The 26,017-nt window shown below is 38.9% G+C and overlaps 1 protein-coding gene across 1 annotated transcript in view; it reads right to left on the reverse strand.

The window, feature by feature from the left end:
* ctnna2 (catenin (cadherin-associated protein), alpha 2) overlaps positions 1 to 26,017 on the reverse strand; it is a 320,434-nt gene that overhangs the window by 227,891 nt on the left and 66,526 nt on the right. The window contains exon 7 of the mRNA XM_005748704.1: positions 665 to 868. Coding sequence (XP_005748761.1) covers positions 665 to 868 — 204 coding nt within the window. The remainder of the gene's footprint in view (positions 1 to 664; positions 869 to 26,017) is intronic.

Genomic DNA, 26,017 nt, shown 5'->3' on the forward strand with positions numbered 1-26,017 from the left:
AAGTCATCTATTCTCAGCACGTCAAAGAGCAGACTTTCACCCACACCTCGCCTCGCATAGTCTCATCTCCTCTCACCTTTGAGCCTACTTGCAATGCTCTGGGAATGAAAGCACCAAAGGCATGAGGGATGGGCAAAGAGCAATTGAAGGTAAGAATATTGCCAACATACTGTTAACGTAGCTTGCAGCAGTCTTTGGACTGCTCTGAAATATAGAGATATACAGGCTGTTGCCTTCATTTACCATCAAGGCACTTCAATTTTATTTTTATAGCCCAAAGGGGGCTTTGGGCTATATAAGGTGTACAGCTATAAGGGGGCTTTACAAGGTGTACACCTTGCAAGACCTCTATCCCTAGGACCTCAAATCAAACAAGGAAAAAGTCTATTAAACCTCTTCAAACAGAGAAAAATGGAATAGCAACAAAGAATACATCCTTCCTTCAGGACAGAGAGATTTATGCAAGAAATATCTCCAGGAATAGAGAGAAGTGTTTACTTCTAAATAAAATGTCAGCTTTACCAAGAAAAGCCAAAGATTAATAACAAGGCCTGTTTTTATTAGCACGGAGGTTTTCACTGATGTATGTGAAACAGGTGCGCACACACTAATGAACGCAGTTGCAATTCAGTTGTGAAAATAAAGCAATAAGAGAAAAACTCACATTGTTCATGTACTCGCTCAACAAGTCTTGAAGGGCCTGTCGAACGGCGTTGCATTCAGCCACGATCCGTTCACGACGGTCATCGCGTGTGCATGAAGAGTCAGCCATTAATGCAGCGCCACTGATGATGCTCTCTAAGCGCTCCTCCAGAGACGGACGGAAACGAGCCTCACTGAATGTCAGAGGGTCCAGGATGATCTTGTTCTGTAGGTCAGAAATGTAGAAGGTCAGGACAGTAATCCAGGCAAAACGGATAAATGACTCACCACTGGATGACCGGTTCCAGAAACTGTACCCAATGACAAATGGCAGTTCAGCTTTTAATCACAGACTAGTGTCTTTGACACAGACCCTGGGGCACAAGATCGGGATGGAGTAAGTTGAAAAGAAGAAGGCAAAGAGCACCACACTGACCAGCCACTGTTCTGATTAAATCGTGTTTATCTAAATGCAAAGGAAATGTTTTACCTCAAGCACAGCATCAAATTTCATGAAAGTTTACAACAAATTTAGGCCTTTGTTCATAAAAGGTTTTTCAAATATTGAGAGCACAAATAAAATGAAGCTGCATTTCTCTCATGAAAGGGAAGTATCCCCTCAAAAAGCCTCAAATTCTGGATGGGCTGCCATCATTCCAGCAACAATCAGCCACCATGACTAAGTCAGGCAAAACCAAGAATGCATAAAGAATATCTAACACAGGGTAGCTCGAGTTCATAAATTTAAAACAATAGCCCACCCATAAGACTTGAGCATAAGACTTGCTGAGGCTACCGAGGAGGTAACAAGGAGAAAGAAAAATTAGTGACCTGAACGTCAAAACCTTAGCATTTCAAAATCTTAGACTTTATCCTCGCTTTTATTATGATCACTACAGAAATAGAGCCCAGCTTTACAGTGTTGGTTACAATGTGAATAATGGAGCAATAAAGTCATTTATTTTAGCGATGCCTTATCTTGTATTGTTTAAGTATTGTTTAGTCTTTTGATCCTAAGGTGCTTTGGGTCTGCATAAAACTCAGAATTGCTTTTATTCATCATCTAAGCTTTAAATAGCTCTGATGTAATTAAATGTGACTCTGTGGTATAAATGACCAGTGTTGGGTTACAGCAAAGAGCAAAGATGCACTTTTCAGTCACTCCAAACCAGTCTGACACTGGGATAGAGTGACATGTCAAGTGGAAAACTGATAGGGAATGCTGAGTTATGGACGAGCTTCCTGTATTTCATTGATATCTGGATGGTTCTATTCTTAGTTTCTCCCTGCTTCTTTACTTTTTGTTTAGTTTTTGAGGTGTTGTTTACAAAGCTAACTGCATCAGCGTTTTGTGATATCCCGATCTATATCTGGATTGGAAGCATAGTCAAATTCTTTTTTAAATGCCATCTGACTCTGAGTGAAACATAAACAAAAACACTTGAATCTAAGTCTCATTTCTCGAGGGGAGATGTGTTCATTTATTTGGAAAAAATAAACCACGTATGGCACACAGAACTATTTGTCTGACAATGTCGCCATTATATCTTTGAAAATTTCACTATTATCAAAGGTTGCTGCTACATCTGGTACTTCAGATTAAGTTAATCAACTTTATACAGGAAAAACACCCCATATTCCTTCATCTCACTTGTGCAGTGGTTATTATGCTGACATTCATATCATATATTAGAGCTGTAAAATGAGAGGCAAGAAATGCAACAAAGCCCTATACAGTGAAGGTCTCAACATGAAAAGATGCAAAGAAGAAAATAACATGAATGGAAATTGAGAACATTCCCCGAGGACTCCAGTGAATTGTTATTCCACACATGGTGTCAGGTTGCAATTATCACTGGGAGTTGGGAATAGGCAGAGCAGAAATAGCAACAAATGCTGGGCTGACAAAGGCTGGGAGGATTTCAAGGTAATTGGCAATGGCTAAAGTCATCTTCCAGAAACTCACAAATGTGACTGATAGTCCCTAGTCCCTTAGTGAGTTTCAGTGTTACACTTTTCTTCCCCCCTTTTACCTAATAATCACTTACTCTGTTGTACTGCTTTGCTTCAAAGCCCAAAACCATCGTGTAAGTGAAAAATCTTTAGACAAGTGCGCACAATTATAAATAAATATTAATTAAAAAGTATTAGAACACAATCAAAAACTGCAAACTTAAAATCATCCAGATACAGTATTTGTTTCATCAGGAAATTCAAAAAGCTACCAGAACACAGAGGAGATTTGGTGTCTTTCTGGTACTGCATTCAGGATCAGAGTGATATGTCAAAATCTTTAAAAAGTTTCACACTTCCTTGAAGAAGAATCTTGGCATCATGCTTGGTAAAATGTTTCCTTTAATTCCTCTTATGATGTAGTTATGTTAAACTCCTATAACACTGCTGACAAGTGCTGGCTCCTAATGCCTTCTGGTTTCTAAAAGGTCTGGAAAGATATAGAGGATAATACAGCAGCATTTTTATACAGAGCAGTCAGAGAGTCCTTACTGCAAGTTTTATAAAAGAAGAGTTCTTTTTTTCTTTAGTTAATTATACACCAGTCTCTTAAAGTCTGTAATTCTATGTGAATGTACCATTGCATTTGACAGTATATCAAGACCGGAGGGAACCTTATATTTGCCTCACTCACAGCGAGGCTATCGGTTTGACCCCACTTTAGGGCATGAACCAGAGACAGGGCACATGCCACATCAGCCTTTGTCAAGTGTGCCTTCCAGAACTTTCCAGTATTTGATGGCAACTGCTTTTTCAGAGATAGAAGTTCAACAAAGTCCTGAAGATACCACTGAAATGCCTCTAGATGCCACATTATAGTTCAAGGTTTGTTTAGTTGATTATTATGGTGTTTGACAAAGCTCTACCCACAGTGGCCCATGAGGGACATTAGTCATAACCCACTCTGTGATCGATTACCCTAATGAAGTGTGTCTGACTCAGAAAAAGTCCCTTATATTGTCCCACAGTGGATGCCAACTAAAACAGCTTGATAAAGACTGTGATATGTAACAGTCGCTGGCACACTTACAGTAACGCTACAAATTGTCAGCTACTGCAAAAATTTGTACATGAATGTGAAGGAATTTCCATATTATACCCATACAGCAATACTTTTCACCGTCCCCATCTGTTTAAGAAATTCTACATTCCAATATGGAAACTCTTGATTTCTTGGCTAGTTCAATAGGTATCCAATAACATTTCGTCAGTCGTGTAGCTTCTGCATGATGTAGTCCAACAGACTTTTGACACCTTCATTTGAAAGACAGTTGCACAATGTTCATACACTTTTTGTCAAATTTCCTATGTTTACACTTCAGGTTCATGTACATGCGTGGCATGTTAAGTGGAAATACTTTAGGTTTCCATTAGAAAGGCCAAGAGACCACTGTAACATCTGGTCACTAAATGGTAAATGGCCTGTATTTGTATAGCGCTTTACTAGTCCCTAAGGATCCCAAAGCGCTAGGGAAACAGGTGTATTCCCTGCCCACCTTGCAAGTGTTTGTTAGCTGTCGCTGGGTAAAATCTGGAAAACCCTCCTCGTGATTGCTTTGGTTATTAGCATATTGTCACAATTGCCTATAATTTGCATGGAAGACACCAACATATATACAAAGAATGAGTGCTAAAGTAAATTGAGAAAATCTGACACAAACCAGAAAGGGGAATGTTTGCAATCAAAGTAAAAGCTGTTCCTTAAATCTGAAACTAATTTAATTCAAAAGGCAGCGCTTTTACTTTGAAGGTGAATGGTTGCAATTTTGAGTTTGCATTAAACTCTTAACAGTTTCAGTACCAGTTAGTGAATAGCCAGGGAGTGTTTGCAGACTTCTGATATCTGCTAGCAATAAAAGCAATTATGTCAGCAAGTGTCACCCCTATGTGTTATCTTGAATGATCTCCAAGTCTGAGTGACTGGGGCAACTTCCAACAACAACTTATAACCTATCAGGGAATACTCTTTTTCTTTTTTTTTCCTAGACGAGGGACTGGTGGTTACCAGAAGGTCGCCAACCAGCTTCACTGCCTGTGGCCTTACATACATATTACATTGTTTGATTGCCATCTTGGTTAAGTACCAGAAATATGATTTCATGTTGTCACTGGAAGTTAGCTAGCAAATTTAGTAATATATGCAGTCCACAACAAAATCATTACACCATTACTGAATATGAGGGTTGAGTCGCAGCTGCACAAACAGCTAAATAATAATGGTTAATATACCAAAATGATTTTCTATTGTTTCTGTAATGGTTAATCTACCACTATGTGCAGTCTTTAATCAAAATGATATGTTTAATGTTTAAATATAATTACGTTGTTATCCATGAATATTCAGATTTACAGTTTTATGAAAAAAGCAGAAAAATATGGTAACGTAGGTTATTAGTTTTTGATTAAGGTGATAAATTACAGTTATTCACTTACACTACTGAATAGAAAAATTGTTTTAGTGGTTGAATTTTATGCTTGATTATCTCCTGCCTTCTGAAAAAATTCCAATGTACCGGCCTAAATTAGGATATAAAAATATGTGAATTCAGTATTTTATTAGCCCAATAACTAAGAATATAAGTTCTAAATTTGACCAGGTTCTTTACAGATTTTTGAGGTATTTGTATTTTCTTGTTTTTATGACAGGTAAATGGTAAACGGCCTGTATTTGTATTGCGCTTTACTAGTCCCTAAGGACCCCAAAGCGCTTTACACATCCAGTCATCCACCCATTCACACACACATTCACACACTGGTGATGGTAAGCTACATTGTAGCCACAGCCACCCTGGGGCGCACTGACTGAGGTAGTCTAATAATTTTTTAAGCACTGTATATGTGTTAGATTACAGATTTCACAGTTTATAAATACTCATGCTTGCTTTGCCAGCAAGCACACAATCAAAGCTAAACGTTTGTTGCTTTAGTTATATTGTCAGAAAATATTAAACACGTTTTGTTCAGTTTAAGACAACACTTCTGTACCTGTTCAAATTTAAGTACACAGTGTATTTAGAAAAGAAAGAAGGCACAGAAGCACGCTAATTAGTTCACAGCCTATGACCGTGCAAACAGACAGTTCTGACATGAGTAAAGAGGCAAAAAAAAGTTGAACCCTGATCATGTGTATTTGACTGAATATTATTTCAACATGATTTGATATTCTTTAGTAAGCTAAACTTTATAGTGCTGAATCTTTTAAAAAAAGAAAAGAAAATAGACCTTAGTAGAGTTAAAATGTCTAACAAGATGCATCTGCTGTACTGTTGTGCAAAGAGACGATGGAAAAACATCTGAGGAAAAGTATCATATAGCTTGAAGATACGAGAGAGAAGAAAAATGCAAATCCAAGTTAAAGCATTTCATTGCAGTTGATAGAGGAACGGCTACAGAGTTGTATAACCGAGGGGATTAACATTTTTTGTTTTAGCAGTCAATCTGGACAAAGTCATTTTTTGATTAAAATGTGAAAAGCATTAATCAAATAACGACAAGATAAAACCGCAGCTTTGGTATTTTATAGAAGATTGATTCCAGATTTGAAAGCTCAACTACCTGAAAGTCACTTATTTAAATTCAACCAGTATTTTCTCATCAAACAACTCAGTTTTATAAAACTGCCTTTTAACCTCATAATGTGAAAAATAAATTCTTATGCATAATTATCATGCAGGTAATCAGATCAAAACACAGTAAAAAAAGAATAATTTGGAACATGCATCTGTGTGTAATTATGTTCAATCAAAAATGATCAGTTCTAACTGAAATTTAATCAAACACTGCGGCGCACAACTGCAGCCAACTGAATCACCAAATAGTGCTCATTCTGTTGGAGGCAACTCTTTCATTATAACTAAAATCACAAGTTGTGGGTACTTTTTTGTCTTGTAAAGTATTATTAAAACATTTTGAAAAGCTAAATACATATTTACAGAGCCAAAAAGTAGCTGTATTGGTTCCCCGTATTAACGTGGTACACAGAAACATACAGTATATTCAACTATTTTTCATGAAATTGTCATTACTGTTTTGATTTTATCTGTTTTGATTTTATATACTGTTTTGTTTGTTTGTTTGTTTGTTTGTTAATTAGTTAGTTTATTTGCTTGTTTTAATCAATTTTAAATCATGCTTTTTATTTGTTCTTGTTTCTAATGTCTCTGTAAAGCACTTTGAATCACCTTGTTGTTGAATTGTGCTATACAAATAAACTTGCCTTGCCTTGCCTTGCCTAGAGTGAGTATTTTAACCATTTTGCTATGATATGGCCACTTAAGTACAAATTACTTGAAGCGTTATTGGACTTAGCAATTAGTAAACCTCAGATTTTTGTTTCTTTTTTACAAAGATTCATTCATATCACATAGTGCATACTAAAAATATTTCACTTTTTGAGAGGATGCGTCTCCCCATGATCCTTGGGTACAATATGTTGTTAAGCTGAGTGGAATTTTTCCTTTTCGGTGCAATCACACTTTGCTTTGGATCATAACGTAGCCTAATTTACTCTAAAGGGGAAATATGCAACTTAATAGACCTCAAAAATAAAATATTAAAGCATCTTTTAATAACCAAGGTATGACAATCAAAGTAAAAACAGTGTAGTGACAAAGAAAAACCATTTAAAATGCTGTTAAAGGAACAGTGTTTGTATGAACCATTAAGCTTGCTTTGTCCATTCTGGTTAGATTTTCACAATGAAACCTGTATGGAGCACATGCACGTGTTTGTTAAAGCTTGGACAAGACTGGAATTACTGTAAACACTGCTCAAAACTACAACAAAAACTAGTGCAAAATGGTAGAAATTCAGAATATTCAGACAACAATCTGAATCTATTCTCCATTTGTCTTGAATACATGAATATTCTGAGCCATGATGTTTACTTGGAAATACAATGAAAGAAGACAAAAATGATTCAGGGAAAGAAGAAGTAAAAGCACTAAAGATGCAAAACTATTTTCCACAGGAAATTTACTACTTTCCCACACACATTTAGACGCAAGCTATTTCTCAGTGGTCAAGACATCTTGATTAATGATTGTACGCGCATCCTGCTGGTTTAATTGTGTCAAGTAAGTTTGAATATTACCAGCTACACCTGAGGGGGAATATCAAGGTTCTGCATATAATCAACTTGATTAGGGAAAAGAAATAACTTTCAGTATGATCAACATTTTTACATAATATTAACAAATTTATTTCTCTGTGGGCAATCCGCCCTTAAAATATGCCTGAAACTCATATTCAAATGCATGTTTTCTGAATGTTTATATCATTCAAGCTGTCAACTTTCCATCTTTGGTAACTCTACGCCTGACTCATTGCAAGTGTAATTTGTTCCCCCGGGTTTGCACTACTTGATATCTCATTGGTTTTCTGTTTGCTGCCTTCACAGATTCGCAGAAAAAAGTGATGCCTCAATTCACCGCAGTTCCAGTCTGCTATTCCTGGCTTACACATATCTGCCATGGCATGTCTGGAGACAGAAGTACAAAAGTAACTCCATCCATTGTTAGCATCAAGGTAACGTTACTATGACAACCTCCGAAACACCGCATCATAAAACGGTATGACTAAAGCTTTTTTCTTTTCTTTTTTCAGGCACATTCAAGTATCGACTGAAGGTCTTTGGACAAACAAAAACCCATATGAGTCGCTTAACAGGTCCAAAAAAAATTTTTTTTTTTTTTAAAAATACAAACACTAAAGCGTTGTCCTCTATTATGATCTTCGGCTGTGGCGCTCCTGATTCTCGGGCTCTGGGTACAGCATGTATTCAAAACTCAGTTAAATTGTAAGTGTGTGTCTGAATGTTTATTAATGTAGCAGATGCACACAGACAGAGTCATAAATCATACAGTAAGGTAACATAAGAAAGCCAGTGAGGATGCTCCCCTGGCTGGGCGATGGTAGCTGGAGCAGTGCCAAGGCTCTCTTGAAGTGGCCTGTGATTGTGGAACTACAGTAAGCTGTGGGGGGAAGCTGACAGTTTCTAATACTTCAATTTATCTGTGATGCTCGGGAATATTGAACGGTTCTCCTTTGACCTTGTGATCTAAAAAACTTTAGAGAAAAAACCTAATTTGTACATCATACTTTTTCTGCCAGAGGAGGGTCATTCGTCTCAAAAAATACATATTGTTTAATTTAATTAACCATTACCTTTTAAGTGTCTTTGCTTTTTAAAAAAGCAACATTCCCCTCTGATTCCAAAACATCTAAGTGCTCTTAAGGCACTTTTTTCCCATGAGATCCCATGGAGTTAAAGTCATTAAGGCCAGTGAGCAAACGACATGTCAAATGAAGCTTTTAGAGGAAGCTCAAGCAGTCAGACAATTATCGTTCTAATTTCCTAATCACCCCAGGTCTCTGCCTCTCAGTTATTATCCAAAGAACTCACTAGGTTATGTTAATAAGGCTGTCTGTCAAACAGTGATCATCCTGGCTGAAGGGTATTTAACTACCTAACCTGTTGCATCTCTTTGCTGTCACTTAAATGCATGCCCACCGCACAGCCACATGTGTCAAAAACCAAACTGTAGCGCCCCAGAGTTATGTCTGGAACAGCTTAAATTCACAAGGCTGCACTTAGACAAACAGATTTCATCCACAGGTTGCATATTAACACATATTGAGTTAATACTCTTACTGTGAACTAACTTACTACCTGTTTTATTTGTAGTGTTACCTTATAATCTTATAATCTATGACGACCTTATAATCCTTTCTACTTTTACTTTTTCTTCTTCTTTTTTTTTGAAATCACTGTCATACTTCCAAGTTGCCAAACAAGCAAGAGCAGGTCTGACAAATGCTTATTTGACAGAAGTGAGTGGTTATTTAAAAGAGGACGAATCCCAGGGGGTCATCAGCAAAGGCACACCTGCCATCTTCCCCTCTAATCTCACTTGATGTGTTTAGGAGATATGTGGAATCAATGTTTCTGGAAGTCATTTTTGTCCCCATTATGCTGGAAGTCCAGTAAATAAGGACATAATTAGATCTTGGTAGGTTACAGACAACCATTTTTGTTCCAAAGATATAAAAAGAAAGATTTTTTTTTTAAAAAAGAAAGAAAGAAATGGAACTGCTCTCAAAACTGATATTAATATGTGGAAACAGTTCATGCATGATTAATGATGGTGTGATTTCTTTTCCTGCAAAGTTAAAAGCTAATTGGATAATCCATAAACTCTGAATTACTTAAAATTACCTTTTAACTAATTCAGCATGCAAAGGGGTGTCTTCGATTTGCTGATCCTGGCTAGCAGGAGAAATTCACTGCACTTTATTATCATAAAAGGAAACCATTCATTTTAATTGATTAATGGCTTTGTATGCATTTACACACACTGTATATTTAACTTTATTACTTTTTATCTTACAGGGCAAATTTTTTTATTTCCAAAAAAACATTCGTATGAGCTTTTTGTTGAACATATACGTGTTAGTAGTTATATCATATGCTGTCATATGTTCAACCCCCCCTCCCTTCAGAACTGCTTTAATTATTTATGGCACAGATTCAGCATGGTGCTGGAAACATTCCTCAGATATTTTGGTCCATATTTAGCTGCTGCAGGTCCACGATGTGAATCTCCTGTACCACCACATCACAAAGGCGCTCTACAAGATTGAGATTTGTTGACTGTGAGAGCCTTTTGAGTACAGTGAAGCTCGTTTCAGATTATGTAAGCTTTGTGACATGTCAAATATCCTGCTGGGAGCAGAAATTCAATTCAATTCAATTTTGTTTATATAGCGCCAAATCACAACAACAGTCGCCTCAAGGTGCTTCATATTGTACAGTACACTTTAGACCTGTCAGTGAGTACACTGGTAATAAACAGACAGAAATGGTCAGCAAAAATACTTCCTGTGCTTTAGTGCATAGTTGGCACTAAAGGGCCAAAAGTGTTCCTGGAAATTATCGCCAACACCATCACACCACCAGCAGCCTGACCTGTTTATTCAATGAAGGATGAATTCATGTGATTTACACCAAATTCTGACACTACAATCTGAATGCCGCAGCAGAAATCGAGGCCATGAAATACTCAGATCAGCCCGCTTGGTACCAACAACCATGCAACGTTCAAAGTCTCTTAAATCACCTTACGTCTCCATTCCATGCTCAGTTTGAATGTCAGCAGGTCATCTTGACCATGTCTACTAAATGCATTACCAGAGCAGGTAAATAACAGAAGCCTCGCAAAAAAAACCCCATGATAACGGCTATTCAGTTGACATTGATACCAGTCTTCAGGTTTCACGTCCCTTAGAGAGTCTCATTGTTGAAAGTAGTGATTATGTCTGCTTTCTAACAAAAGCAAACAAAACAAATACCAATAAAGTACAGGGACAACAACTGCACATCAATCAGCCTGCTGCGATTCGCAGAGGCTACTATAGTGCTTGAGGAGCAGAGACGATTAACTGACCTCTAGCCCAGTCTTAGCGAGTCTGTGTTACCCATAATATCTTGTTACAGAGATCTCCCCGTCCATCTCAGGAGCAATTTCTAAATACCTGTGACAGTGGCCTTCACAGTTTCGCCGTGGCCAAGATGATAGTAAGGGAAAGCGCAGACAGTGCCATGACCGGCAGCCAGGCCTTTCTGTTCACTGAAAGAACAGTGGGAATAAAAAATAACAATGTAGCACTGCATTTTCTGTTATCTCATCATCAGGTGTGGCAAACCTTTTCTTCAGGGGTTCATACCCACCTGTGAAAGCACACCTGAGTGCTCTTCACACATTAACTGTTAACAGTATAACTGTTATGTATAAAGTTGCCTGTTTCCACAGCTATCGTTTCATATACAAGACCTTTATGTTACACACATGGGGTCTGTGTGTTATTTGGATGACATTACCCCCTCAGCCAGGGGGCTTCTGTATGCTGGTATTAACTCTAGCCTCTGACTGTCTGCTCCATAATGAGGGGAGCATTGAAGGAGATTGCATGATCGTGGGTGTAGGAGGACATGGGGTATAATGTTCCCAACCACTAACTGTGCACAGCACATGAAACAAACAGAGTTCTAGTGCACTGATGATGCACACATACGGTACAGGCACTATAGAACACTTGGAATGCAGAGATGGTGGATGACGAGACACCTGTTTCGTGGCTTTGGCCGTGAGACCCTGTGGAGCTGTTGCAGCTGCGAACAGTAATAAGAAAGGTATTGGTACATGTCAGGAAAACTCAAGCAGATCCAATTTTCAAAGACTACAAATTAGCTCCCCTGACTTTGCCAGTGTTAGCAACATGCACCAACTAACAAAACATAAAAGAAATATGCCACAGAGGTTCCGGGAGCTAATTATGTTCATCGTAGCTTACTTAATCCTTATTCATTAACCACTTTACTTCTAGTATCATAATAACGGAGGTATTGCTAAATTGCAGATATTTAACCCTAAAACTTTTGAGTCTGTATACTTTGTTTTGCTCTCTGCTCGTTTAGGTCAGAAAGGGTCACACTGAAAAAGAGGACTATCTTAGTTATCAGCAGGATCTTGAGTAGGCCCTTTCATATGCAGTGTGTCAGACTGAGTGCGCTGTGTTTTAATGAGTTTTAAGATCCAGCGAGGTCTCCAAATTTTCATTGCAAACAGAGGAAATTACCTTACATGCTGCAGACACACAAGGCCAGATTTACTAGGACTGGTAAATTAATGGGAGGTCGGAATGGCAAAAATGTGTTGATGAGTAGGGATGGGAATTGAGAACCGGTTCATGCAGAAAACTGGTTCCCAGTAGTCCAATTCCTCAGGATTTTTAGTCTGCCTACCGATCGAGCCCGCTTGCCGGTTCTTGCACTCGCGCTGCAATCAGCTGATTCCAGTTCTCATGTCATTGCATCAAAGTAATGTAACCAGTAGTATAGCAAATTACTTTTTCCCAGGAGTAATTAAGTACCATACTGCATAACTTTTAAGAAAAGTACTTTATGCAATATGTTTCATAATTACATTTTTGAGAAATGACTCTAACACTAATCACAACAAACATGCACAAACATTTGAACCACAGCATAATAATTTCTTTATTCCTGCTTAGCAATGGCAGTGGCTCTCAAAACAGAGCCAATGAGGATCGATAAGTGATATCGATAATGGAATCGGAATCATTACATTATCGTCAATTCCCATCCCCATTGATGAGAGTGGAGAATTCTGCAGGTGATCGACTAATAATACACTGATTTATAAACAAAAAACACGGCTTTGCAATAATGACCAGCATCCTATAAAGAGCAGGGCAAATTAGCAAGCTCAAAAACAAGCAGTCTGGTGAAAGTAAGTGTAGGCTAATAATCAAAAAAAAGTGTAAGAGCAGGTTTTATGGACGTCTTCCTCTCTGAAAACAGTGTGGCAATTAAGACCAATGAGAGGCAGCTGAAGAAGAATCCATATGTAGAAGAAGACAAAGCATTATTTGCCATCAGATCCTCATCCATCTCTGTGTTAATGAAGGTACTGTCACTTTGTCAGGTATCCAAATCCACTTTTCTTCCCAGCAGGTTGTGTGGAGCTGCACTGTCCAGCATCACATGCATTAGGTTAATATCTAAAGGTAAACTGTAACACACATCAGATCTGTCCAACCCGCATTAAGTGCTGCATTTTGATCTATGTTTCAATCTGGTTTGTAATAGATCCGACACCAGAACACACAAGACGTTTTTATTGTGGACCCATCTCTGTGTAGAAATGTGACTAAAAGCCTGAAATGCTCTGAAAACCCATCAGCCCACTGTAAAAAGTGATTTGGCCTTTAAAGCAAGACACACTCTCATATGCGTCTCGTATTAGGATTCTGGCCCTCTCTCCGACACTCAGTTCAATTCATTTAAGTCAAATCAAGTCAATCAAAATACCAGTATTACTGAGGAGCAGAAATATGTGTGGCTGGGCTCTAAACAAGCAGGGTGAGGGCTTAGTGAAGAGCTACGGGACACAGCCAGAGCTTAGGCACAGCTTTGAGCCATCCACCCGCGCCAATTATGCACTAGTTCTGATAACTTCTCCCCCTCTTGTTCCAAATAAATGAACACTCCTCGCAGCAACTACAGCAACAGCAACCACGTCGGGGGCAAAACAGAACATGCAATTTTTTTGGCCGTTAAATTCAGAGCAATTTGCAGTAAATCGGTTCTGCAAACCTCAGTGAATCACATTTGATTCATTTACATACTCTCATAGCACCATTTCGCACTTTAAAAGCTAAACTCTCACACAAACATACCTGTGTCTGCACTTTACCAGTTACAGAATTATTTACTTAATACCAGCACTGGCTTTTTTAATACTAAAAGAGGGTTGTGGGCTAGCACAGACTGTTAGAAAATCTGGCCCACAATGTGTTTGTATCCAGCGCTGTTGCCACGGCATTATATGACTCTTTATATACCATAAAACCTGTAGTCAAAGAGTAGCAAGGGCATTTAAAGTCAATATAGATTTCACTGTACAACTGTATAGCGTAATTACACTGATGAGCAGCTGAAGGATCAAAGAATCAAGGATCAAGAAACTGTTTTATTTACTACTTATTTACAGATTCATTTATTACCATTCATTCGTGTTAATCTTAGTGTGCCCATGGCAGATTTCTGCCAATTGAGGTCTTTCGAGGTTGCTGTTTCCACCGTTTCTTTTTTTCTATGAGTGAGAAGCATTAATATGTATTGCACCAGCAGGCAGCTATTTATGTAAAGAGATAATAGTGGAGTAATGATTTCCTAGTCATGGATGTGCTCTAATCCAAGTTTCTGTCTTCAGTGTTTTGGTAAATGTTCCATGTGCATTTGAGTTTTTCTCTTAGAAGCCATTAGCCAGCCCTGCTGCCATGTCTGGCCATCCCATAAAGTGCGAGCATGAAAGTGAAAGCAGGATGGCAGACCAAAGTCTGGAACATTCAAGTGAACCATTTTTTTTTTTAGTTTAAAGTTATTTATGTTACCAAATATGTCTGTGCACAGGGAAACAGAGAGCAGAGGAGAATAGCAGAATAAAGGTTTTGATTCTTTAACTGTTTTTGGAATCTGGTTGTCAGTTTGTCTTGTAGAGTCGGTGCCTTGGCTTGCACTACTGTTCCTACCTGTGCTTCTTTGTTTGGTTTATTTTGCTTGTGAAAGAAGCACATAAACGGCTGTGCACATACTGAGGAAGTAGGACAAGAGAGGAAGAGAAAGAGACAGAGAGATACCAGACATGGTAATGCTTAAGAATTCAGACTCAAGGTATTTACTAGCAGACCCTGCAGCAGGCTGGCAATCTGGAGCACTAGGACTTCTCCCAGTGGGTTGCTTCACCTGTGAGGTGGCAGTGAGAGAAGGAGCAACAAAGAGAGTTAAATCAAACTTACTGCTTTGATTATTTATCGTACTGGTATGTATCACATCATGGGTCCTGATTTTACCAAATCTGATGTTGTGTTTTATCAGTGACAGCCCAGTCCTGTCACAGGGACCTCCAGGGTAGGAAAAGTTAAAACTAATGGCACACGAGTAACAGCTTTCCTACGTGTCAAAAGAGAATCATACAAGCAGTCACCTGTAGGATGACCTGATAAAAGCAGGCAAAAAACATGAGAAGAGCACAAAACAAGCAACCATACCATAAACCCTTGTGCATGAGAGTAAAGTTGGCTTGCATATGTTCTATAAAACTACAAAGTAAATACTGAAAAAGGACTTTTTGAAATGATCAGCAGTGCGTTTTGTGAAAGAAAGCCTAGAGCACTATCCAAGCAGATGAAAAAGGAAGTAAGTCTGTGCTGCTGAGAGGTCATTTACTGCTGGAGATAAACCTAAACTTGTCCGACGTCTTGAATATTTTGAAATACCAGTCCATTTTGAGGAACAACTCATCAGTGTGTAAATTATAGTTTGGTAATCATTACACTTTCCAGCAAGAAAGTGATACCAAGCCAAACAAATCTTTTGTTGTTCCTGAAATACATTTGAGAGGTATTTTTTTGCCGGTTTGAACGCCACTGAAAAACTTGGGTTGGATTTATTGAAAGCACTGAAATCAAAGAATAACATTTACTATAGCCATTTAACTGTTTCGGCTTAAAATCCACCAGAAGTCCACCAGAAGCTTATCAGAAACACACAGAAATATTTAACAGCAGTCGTAAAGTTCAGCAAATTATTTTTAAATACTGACTTTGGTCGTTCTATCTAGAGCACCATTACAGCTGTAGTAAACTCAGTCTGCCCTCAAAAGTCAAATACATGTTTATGCATTACATACTTTCTTTCAAATCCATTAAAAGTGGTGATTTACATGTTTGTACCTTCAGCCAGGACCCTTTTGGTTTGTCATTTGATTTCTTGTTTTTTAATGTTTCATTTCTTGTGACATAAATGAACCAAATAATGATAACGATACACACCAGGTTGCAGGTTAAAGGGGTTGCAGTTTCACAAGAAAAAACAGAAAAATAATTTCTGTTTTGTGACGACTGGCAAAAACACAAAAATACAGGTTTCAAACTGGTGGGAGAATAACACACCTGGATTGTGATGCCGAGCCTCAGAAAAGGATTGTGAGGCCTGTCCAGTTTCCTTTGGAGCGGACATAAATATACATATCTCCCATAATTGAAATCCGCACAGGCACACAGGGACTTGTCTCAATTTGAATATGAATACCCTTTTCTTTTTATTTTCTGCCTTTTCAAATTCTGCCTAGCAAAACGATAACCCCAAACCTCACTCACTGCCAACCCCTTCAATAGAAATCATTTTGCTAGACACTGCCTCTGTCCCTCCCAATAACCCAACCCTCTTCACTTTTTTTTCCCATTTCAAATCAGCTGTGCACAAATCAGCTCTCCATACAATGGCTTGAGGAATCTCACAAAAGCATGCCTTCTTTAAAGAGAAGATAGAGCTTCTACTACATATAGGAAAGAAAAACAAAAGCAAACTGCAGAGTGAATACATCTCCAAGATGATGTTAGTCAATGTGGTAGAGGGTATACTTTATGTGTAACATTCCTGTAGATTAAAGATATTGTGTAGAAATACTCACTAGACAAATACAACCTTAATCCAACATTTAAAAACACAAATTATGTGTTACTAGGACAACAATCACGATCATAATCTGTCTTTCTTGCTTATATCTTTAGGATGAACTTACAGGAGCTAAATGTCTGTGGGTTTGTAATATATGTTTAAACACTATCATATGTTGTTCGTTGTTTATTCAGTAAAATGTAGGTCTAAATTATAAAAGAAAATATGGGTTTTACTGATGTGTTTATGCCTATTTGAAAAATATATATCATATTTTGTCCCACTCATGAAAGTGGTGTAAAATGTGTCTCTCTCAGTGTATCAACTGGCATCGTTGCTATTTTGACCTAAAAAGCTCTAACAAACATGTTGACGGAGTCTCTTGAGCAGAACATTTCCAGAGGTGATGATTCGAGAACTGAGGTATTTTAAATTGAACCTTGTTTACATCCATGCTTGCTAGCTCAGTGTGATCTCCTTCCCTGTCTTAGTTGTAATTGTACAGCATATTTTGTGTGTCACCTCTCTTTGTTAAACAGTAGAATAGTTTAACACATGACTGCCCTCCACTCCTGAAGGTCCACAGGGAATCTATAAGAACCTGAATCTACAAATTAAAAATACTGGCTTGGGTAAAATCACCAGTTTTACCCCACAGCCTCGTAGTAGAAACTCGTATGGTATCAATTTGAGGCTCCTACGTCTTATTTGTTCTTGAGTCATGAAATTCACAAACAAACGTACCAAACTTACACATGTCTTTCCCATCAGTCGTTAACGGCTGAGTGGTAAAATGGTCTCATTTTACAATTCTAAATTTTCTGTCTGACTCTCCTGTCACACAAACCCAGAGACTGGGTGGCAACCATCTGACAACTTTCAATCAGTAGAGCAAAGAAAATGTGTATTCCCCAACTGATTGCAAGAGGTTATTAGATGTTGCTGGCAATCACTAGTATGCACTTACTTGCAAAGAAAAAGTACATCTTTCTGCACCAGAAAACTCTTTGCAGTTGATTTGGTTGCTAACAGATTTCTATGGTTGCCAGTAGTTTGCATGGAAGATGCAAAGAGTCAAACTACTCACTACTAGTGATAATGAAACTGAAAATTGTGATGCACAACGGAAACAGAGATGGTTTGTTTTTAAACTGAACATTTCATCTCTACAAACATTTAAATATACTGATTAACAAAAAACTCTTTGGAGCATGAGTTAGGTCATGTAACACCATGAGTGATAAAAATGCAATCCCATTATTCATTGGCATAAAGTATTCCCTCATTCCATCTGCATTTAAGTAAGAAATTTCTCTGTGTCTCTGTGTTCTTCTAAATTGTTCATCTGATCTGCTTCACACTCTGCGGGTGAATTGCCGGTGACCTAAGGCAATCAAGTGTTGAGTGTGAAGTAGGTCGGATGAGCATTTGTCAAGAAACATAAAAGGAGATCCATGAGTCAACAGTAAGTGCCTATGATAAGGCTGGGGGTGAATCATCAATCTAACAGACGTCACTGAATACAACACTGACGCATCAGAAAGATCATTACATGTGGTCATAGCACGCTTGCTTTAAGAAGAGCTTACAGTGATGGAAGATAATTCATATTAGCAAAGTGACAGGACACCAGAATAGGAGAATTCATGGCTGAGGCACGGACATGGCTAGCCTACTTTGCAAGGCATAAAAAGCTACTTCCTGTCCTCAAAAAGGCAGATAATATTGCTGTCTTTATTCAGCTTTACTGGAAAATTATTTGCTTAATGTTAAAGTATTTCACAAAGTTTGTTGATTGAGACAAGGATTGAGGATACATCATCAGAATATCCTCTAGGAAATACGCAACTGGGTATTTACCTCTGTGAGGAAAGGCTGTGGAGCTGTGGTACAGCCAGCCAGTGGGTTTGGCAAGGAGGGAAGGATCATTTTCTCAAGTTTCTAATTTAACTGCTGCAGCTTTTGCAAGACGGTGTTCAGAAGAACTCATAACCTTCAGCCAAGACAGATTTGCAATTGGACGCCATTGAGGCTGAAAGTGAGAAAACAACTGCACACAGTGGGAATGTACACACAGTGGATGCTTTAGTAGGCACCATTACAAGATTTAAAAGACTGGAAAGGGGATAAAGGGAAAAGATGTGGAACTAACAAGATGAAGGCATAATGCTGGGAAAGCAAGAGTATGAAAGAGAACAGTCAATTTCACTGCAGCAAAAGAAGTCCTGAAAGCTATGCTGATGAGAGGAGATGCATCATCTGGCTCATTGCTAAGTTGTCATTCAAGGAGTGTTTCCCTTTCAACTTCTGAGATGTAAAACATGAATTTAATGAGAACGAACACTTGACTTGTTGGGAATGGAAAATACTCTTTGTCCTTCACTGTATTTAATGTCTTTAATTTAAGTAAATTGCATTTATTTTTATTTTTTATACATTTAGGACCAGCTTGCAGTCTTCAGTTCCATAGTGGTTATTCTATAGACATGGAAAAAGATTTTTGTTTTGCTGTGAAAGAAGACCAGGATCTCCAGGATTTGAAGGAGCTGAGCTCTGGATGATTGCTGTATGTGGATGTACTTACTGCCACAGAACTCTCCATTATCTCAAAATGACAGCTAAATTGGCCCGTCAACAAAGCTGCATTCATCTTAGCAACTTCACTGGTGCATTAGTGCATCTTCCAAACATAGATGAGGGATATGGGGCATCGCTTCCATTCTGGATGCCACAGGGGGAAATTAGAGAGTTTCTGAGTGCAGCACTATTTAAGTAAGCATGCTCGACTATTGGTTGGTTCCCCTCGCTTGTCAAAATCCCAGTCGGGCACCTTAAGTATTTTTATAACTGCCTATAGATGAAGAGGGGGGAAAAAAACTAAGCCCGGTACATCCGGGGAACAAAGCCCTGACAAAGAAGGCAGCACAGAATTGATGGTGTGTTAAAGTACTTCTTTTGACTGCTTCAAATTCAGCTTCCCCTGTGACTCAAATAAGGCTTTTTTTGGCATTTATTATAAAACAGAAAAACTATCTACCCATGCATGTGGATCATCCTTGTATTAATCCAGTCAGGAACTGTCCTTGTATACTTTGACATACATTTTTATAGTTTTGATGTCAGACACTTCAAATCAGAGGCAACAGCGTGAAAGGAGTTCTTGTGCAACTACTGACTTATCTACAGTAAGCAAAAGTTTAAGGTGGTAGCTGAAAACTCCGACTACACAGAATAAAATCGAATATATGGAAGGAAACATAGCAACACATTAACCTGAATGTATGAATTACGTTTGAACAGGAAGAAGGAAAGCCCCAACATGTGGAATATAGAGACTTTCACAAAATATAGATGGAAAATTCTCTCTCCGAGATGCTGAACGAGTGCCCGTACCGCGTGCCTCCGCTTGTACCTGGAGTGTAATTTTATCTCCCTGAATTTCTTCAAGAAATGCTGCATAATGTTCTCTTGGAAGCATTTTGTTGAACATCGTTATTCACTAAAAATGTCCAAATAATGGAAATCCTCAAGTTGACGTGATGTAGGCGCCAAACTGCATTTTGTCTATTGTGACCAGCACTTGATAAAAGAGTCTTTATTTAATATTGTATAGACCTTTGACTGCCGAAATCTTTGTAAATGTATTCCGACTTCCTTCTATACAGTCACGTGTGCGTTTATATGAGGAACCAGGACTTCCTTCCTGCCAGATGTATTCCGTTACAAACATTCCTTTACAAGTGCGAGTGTGTCGCACTTTCAGAGTCATCAAAATGTTTCCCAAACAAATGCTGCTTTGTGTGACTCTGGAGGACAGTGAGACTGACCTTGAGCCAAGAGGCTCTCCTAGTTGGTCTTATCTTTTGCATTTAGCTGTTCAAGTGCTTGGTGTGAGTGTGTGTTTATGTGTGCATACAGTATACATGTATTGCATGAGCAAGAGCTAGCACGCCCCCGCATCCATGAGACTGAACAGAGCTGAGTGGGCAACCTGGCATGTGAGACACTGATAGAGAAGACCTTGACTAAAAGGTGAGACACCTTAAAAAAAAGGAAAAAAAGAAAAAGAAAGTAATTTGCTGCACCCACTCAGACATCAGGTCCCATGAGTTTTATGCGGAGAAAGGTCTGAAGATGCAGTATTTCACTTCAGTTGCTTAGACTGAGTGTCTGTATATGAAGAGAGTGCTAAGGAGAGACTCAAACTGCTTGTTTAATCATTTCCTTCATTCTAACCGAGAACATGGTCAAGAAAAAACTGTCTCTCTTTTTACTAAATATGAACCAAGAAATGAAACGAATAAATAAATAAAGATATTTTTAAAAGTCTGTGAATATGGGAGTCTGTGTTTTTCCGAAGCATCTGATGTATTACAATATAATGTATTTTCAATGTTTTGTGTGCATCATGTGAATTCAAACTGCCAAAGTGCCTTGGCAGAACATCAGTCAGTCTAATCTAACAGGACTAAAACTATGAGAGGAAATAAACAAGTAGGGCTGAGTAATTCCTGAAAGCTGCAAACCGAGCTTTATGGGAAGAGTAGGTGGAGAGAAACAATGGACCTTAGACTGTAAGCTCCGACTGTAACGAGTATGGATCCTGTTTACCAATGACCCCTCCCACTCTCCGTCTGCTTCCCTCACAGTTCGCTCATACCTTATTCCCATCAAGACAAGACAGGCAGTGGCTAATTACTGTACAGCAACAAACAAACCAATACTTCTCTATCTCCCCGGTCATGTCCCATTACTTCAGTTTAGTCCCCCTATTCATATTTCTCTTGACAGGTGCATCTGTCCATAGAGAATAAGGCAGAGTTGTAATCGGCAGGCAGAGGATGTTGTAATTAAGAGGTGTACCTCTGGGCTAACATGTGGCTCAGCCAAGGTGAAAAAGACGGTGGGAGTGGAGTTTATTGAACACGCCAGGGCTCCTGTCAATAGCAAAGCCACTTGGCACTATGTTCGATACTGTTAACAATGCTTAAGGTCTGTGAGCATCTGTACATGATTGGGCATATTTATGTCTGACCTTCCCCAGCAAAGTGCCGCTGAGATGATCGGGATATACTCTTTCTTATCTGCCAGCTGCTCACGGGTAGCTTTAAAACTTGTTGATCACCCACATAATCAAAAGCAGGAGAGAGAGACAATGCAGAAAGAGAAAGTGTGTGTGTGTGTGTGTGTGAGAGAGAGAGAGAACGAGAGAGAGAGAAAAGAGAGAGAAAAATAAGAGCGAGCCTGAAATGAGATAGTACGGATAGGAGAGCCCAGATTGATATAGCAATTACCAAGAAAGCTATCCCTCAGTTAAGAATACATCTACATACATTAGAGCCGCGTTTCTCCCTGCCACCATCTCTGTGTCTGGTCCAAGAGTATCTCATCCACAAACGCAGTATGCGGAAAGGTCATCAGTGTGCAGTCCCTGTGTATACACTAACAATGAAGACCCTGTCTATTCTCCATTTTGCTCATACCACAAGACGAAGAGATCCACAGGAACGACGAGGAAAGAATGAAATCAAAATGTCAAAAAGAACATGTGAAAATCTTCATCACATGCACATATTTCACACAGACGGGCAGACAGACGGACAGAAAGGGGAAGAGCATTTTCCCCTCACTGTTGTGATGTCTGTGATGTTTACTTGAATTCCTATATTAGCTGTAATTCAAAGATTCTCAGTGCGTCATCCTATAAACAGAAAGGTGTCCAATTACCTGTCGCTACAAAGACGGACGTGCAGCACTGAAAAGTGACTTACACTAGGAGCCAATGCTTGCCACAGTGACATTCAAAGAATGGCTTTCATGCATACTTTCTTTGAGCTAGCAAGTAAATCCGGTTAGAGTTAGCCCCTAATGTATGCAGGCATGTGCTTGTGCAGTGTGACTAGAGGCCCAGCAATATATGGAGAAGGGTTTTGCATAAAAATACAATGGTGCTATCAAATAGGCTCAGAGCACGCATGTAAGCAGGCTAGCATTTCAAACACCTCTATTGGTTCAAAACAGATCAGACAATGAAAACAAAAAGAGTGAAAAAAGAGAAAAAGAAAAGGAGACAGAGGTGTGAGAGAGTGAAAAAGATGCCGTGTAAATAACCCCCTTAAAAAAAAAAAAACATGAGGAAAGAGGACAAGCAGATGGAAAAATAAACCATGGTAAAGTGATCCAGTGCGACTTGGATCTCTGCCGCAGGCTCAGAGCTCTCCTCTGCCTGTGTGTCTGCAATATGTGTGAATGGAATATGTTTCTGTCTGCATGCGCGTACAGTACACATGCAGGCACTAAGCACCATTCACAGTGCACTCGGGTCAGGGGCTGTTACGAGGACATAACAGGAGTAGGGGTGAAAGAAGGGTATAGCTGAGGTTTTCTAACTGTGTTGCCCCTTTCTTTGTAGAAATGTGGATGAGAAGAGAGCAGCATTTGTGGGGCCATATTGAAAAGGCTCTATGTGGTAATCTAATAGTGAATTCTCTTTGACGGAGCTCAATTCAAGGCATCTACATGCATCAAAACGTCTCAGAATCAAAAAATAACTTCAGTCTCATTAACGGTGCAAAAAAAAGAAAAAAGAACATACAAGGCAATGCAGGCTCTTGCTCTGAGCAAGTCTACAATCTCTGTTTCTAAGGAAAAGGGGATAAAAATGGAAAAAGATATAGAGAGGGTGGGGAACAGGAAAACAGAGACCGGGCAAGTATTAAATGTAATTAAACACTGCCACCTGCTGGTCACTGCGTGAACTTACCATAAGCTTTTAGGCTGAGGGTACCGGTAATATGTTTGAACAGCTGCACATTTGACCACCTGTTTGCACTGATCCACACAAAGCAGATATGGCACACAAAGGACACAGCACCGGACCAAATCTGACATAATATTAAGGAGGAGAAAAAAAAACGTTCAAATTCAAACAATGCTATCGTGTATCCCTGCTCAGAAGGAAGCAAATTTAATTTGCTGGTTGAGAGGAAAGAATGAAAGCTGAGGACGAGGCAATCATTTTGATGCAATCACAATTATGTTAAAAGACACCAACCTCATTTTTTTCCCCACTCCACTTGGCTCATCTAATCGAAGGCGGCAGCAGCCGCAGCAGCAGCCGCAGAGGAATAAAAGGAAGACCATCTATAACTCATACTTGTGTTGGCAGGCTCTTCCTAGCTCAGTTACATTACCCGAGTCATAGTGTATCTTGTGTTTTTTCATACTTAGAAGGTCTCTGCGAGAAGTACTTACTTTACTGCTGTTCGCTGCTGCTGCTGCTGCTTCTTTTATGTGACACTTCAAATGAGTGTGAGAGAGCACGAAAGACCGACAGTGTCACCATTTTAAAAGGCTGCATCAGATCCTTCTCGCGTTTGACTATACAGAGATAAGGAGGCTCAGAGTAGGAGAAAGGCAGCGAGACAATAAGAGATTGCTTATTAAAATTTACACTGGGTGAGTGCAACAGTCTGTTTCCACCCTGTGCATAAATCCTCATAGCGAGTGACCGTTCTCTCCCCACAGAGGAAGTCATTTCTATGTGTGCATGTGCTATAACAGCTTACATGAAGCATGAATAAAAAGCCATAGCAAGTCTGAACATCTTCTAAAATGAATTCATACCTACACTGCCTTGGCATATATTGAGGTCTAATAGAATCGCTACATTGTGTATGTGGGTTGTGACCTAAAAATCAAAGCATGTGTGTGCTACAGTGTGTCTTTACCCACATTCCCCGTAGGGCCTCAACGCCATCTGTCCTCCCGCTGAGTTCAGATCCTCAGAATAAAGACTTTCATTCCAACATGACAGGGTTTTTCCTGCATAGCGAATTTAAAGGTAGCCACTCTTAAACGCTGTGCTGCCTTTCCCAAAGCCTGACCATGTCTGCAATATAAAAAAAAACCCCTATTTTAAGGGTGTTAAATCTGTCACTGTCGACTATTATTGCAGAAAAGGAATCAGCTGGGGCCGGTGGAAAATTGAAGAGATAATGGACCGAGGTAGCAGATGGCTAATTAAGAACATAACTCGTATTATTAGTAAAAATGAGGTCACGTGATTTAAAAGAGAGAGTCCCGTCTGTATTTTAGCCGTAAATCACAACAGAACGCGTTGTCAATCTTGCTAACGTTAGCTGACTTACTTCAAGGCTCGGCGTGAGTTATCGTCCATGCTGGATGGCATTTATATGATGTACGAGGTAATCGGTAAATACTCTTTGATATTTATCGTTTGAAGATTGTTGATAGCAGCTCCACTTAAACTTAACTGTGTTTATCTCTGTCATAGTCAATCCAGTACAAACACGCACATCTCTTTAGCAGCCTTCATTAAATTTAATTAACTTCACTAATGTTCAATCAGTTCTTTGCCATCATTGTGAGCCTGGAAAAATCCCGGATCACACATTTATCATTAGAAGCAACAGGAATTTCCACAGCATATTAATTTTCTATACTAAACCAAAAACTGGTGTTAACACTCAATGTCACTAACATGAAAGCTATATTCATACTTGCGTACTTTAAATTAAACCTCTTCCCAAGACATTCAGTGTATTTCAAAAGACGCTCTAGAGGAAGTCCTTGATGGCGAGCTCTTAAAGGTAAAAGGGTGACAGGGAGCATACAACCTCTTTGTTGTATGCCAAAAGATGCTGAAACTGAGTAAATGTGAACTAACGCTGACCTCCCTTTTCTCTCTAAATAGATCTTATACGTCTGTGTACTATGTTGACTTATTTCAAACTAATTCCAGGTGTCAGTAATTCCAGGTGTCTAGGAACAAATGAGGTCATTCCTTCTTTCCTGTCTTATTCCTAAGCCGCCCTTTCACTCCAGCTATAGACCTATCTCTGTGCCCAGCATTTAAAAATCTCAGCTAACCTTTAGTGTCAAAAGATATTGAGGGTTTGTTGAGGCATCCTTGCTAGTTTTTCTTTAGCCACAAATATATAGAGTCTTCAAGTTGTTTTTCTTTTCTTTTTTTTCGAATAACTACCCACACAGCAGGTACTCCATGCTCTCACCTCTTTTATAGGTAATTGCATATTCTTGAAATTAAGATGGCAGAGATGAAGGGTACTCTACTTTCATTCTAACCAAAATGAAAGTCAATGTTATAGAGACCACACAAAAGTCAGTGTGAGACTGATATAAATCACTGTACCCTTTAGTCATATATCTACATTTTTGTGCGACCAAATTACCTTTATTTCATAATGTCAGTGTCTAAAAGGAAACTGTGGGAAACTGCAGTAACTGAGTACAGAATCAATGAGTCAAAGCTGATAGTCTAGGCAAAATTATGAT

Source organism: Pundamilia nyererei, unplaced genomic scaffold, assembly GCF_000239375.1.
Source record: "Pundamilia nyererei isolate P.nyererei 1_Seehausen unplaced genomic scaffold, PunNye1.0 scaffold00227, whole genome shotgun sequence".
In the NCBI taxonomy this organism is placed as follows: domain Eukaryota; kingdom Metazoa; phylum Chordata; class Actinopteri; order Cichliformes; family Cichlidae; genus Pundamilia; species Pundamilia nyererei.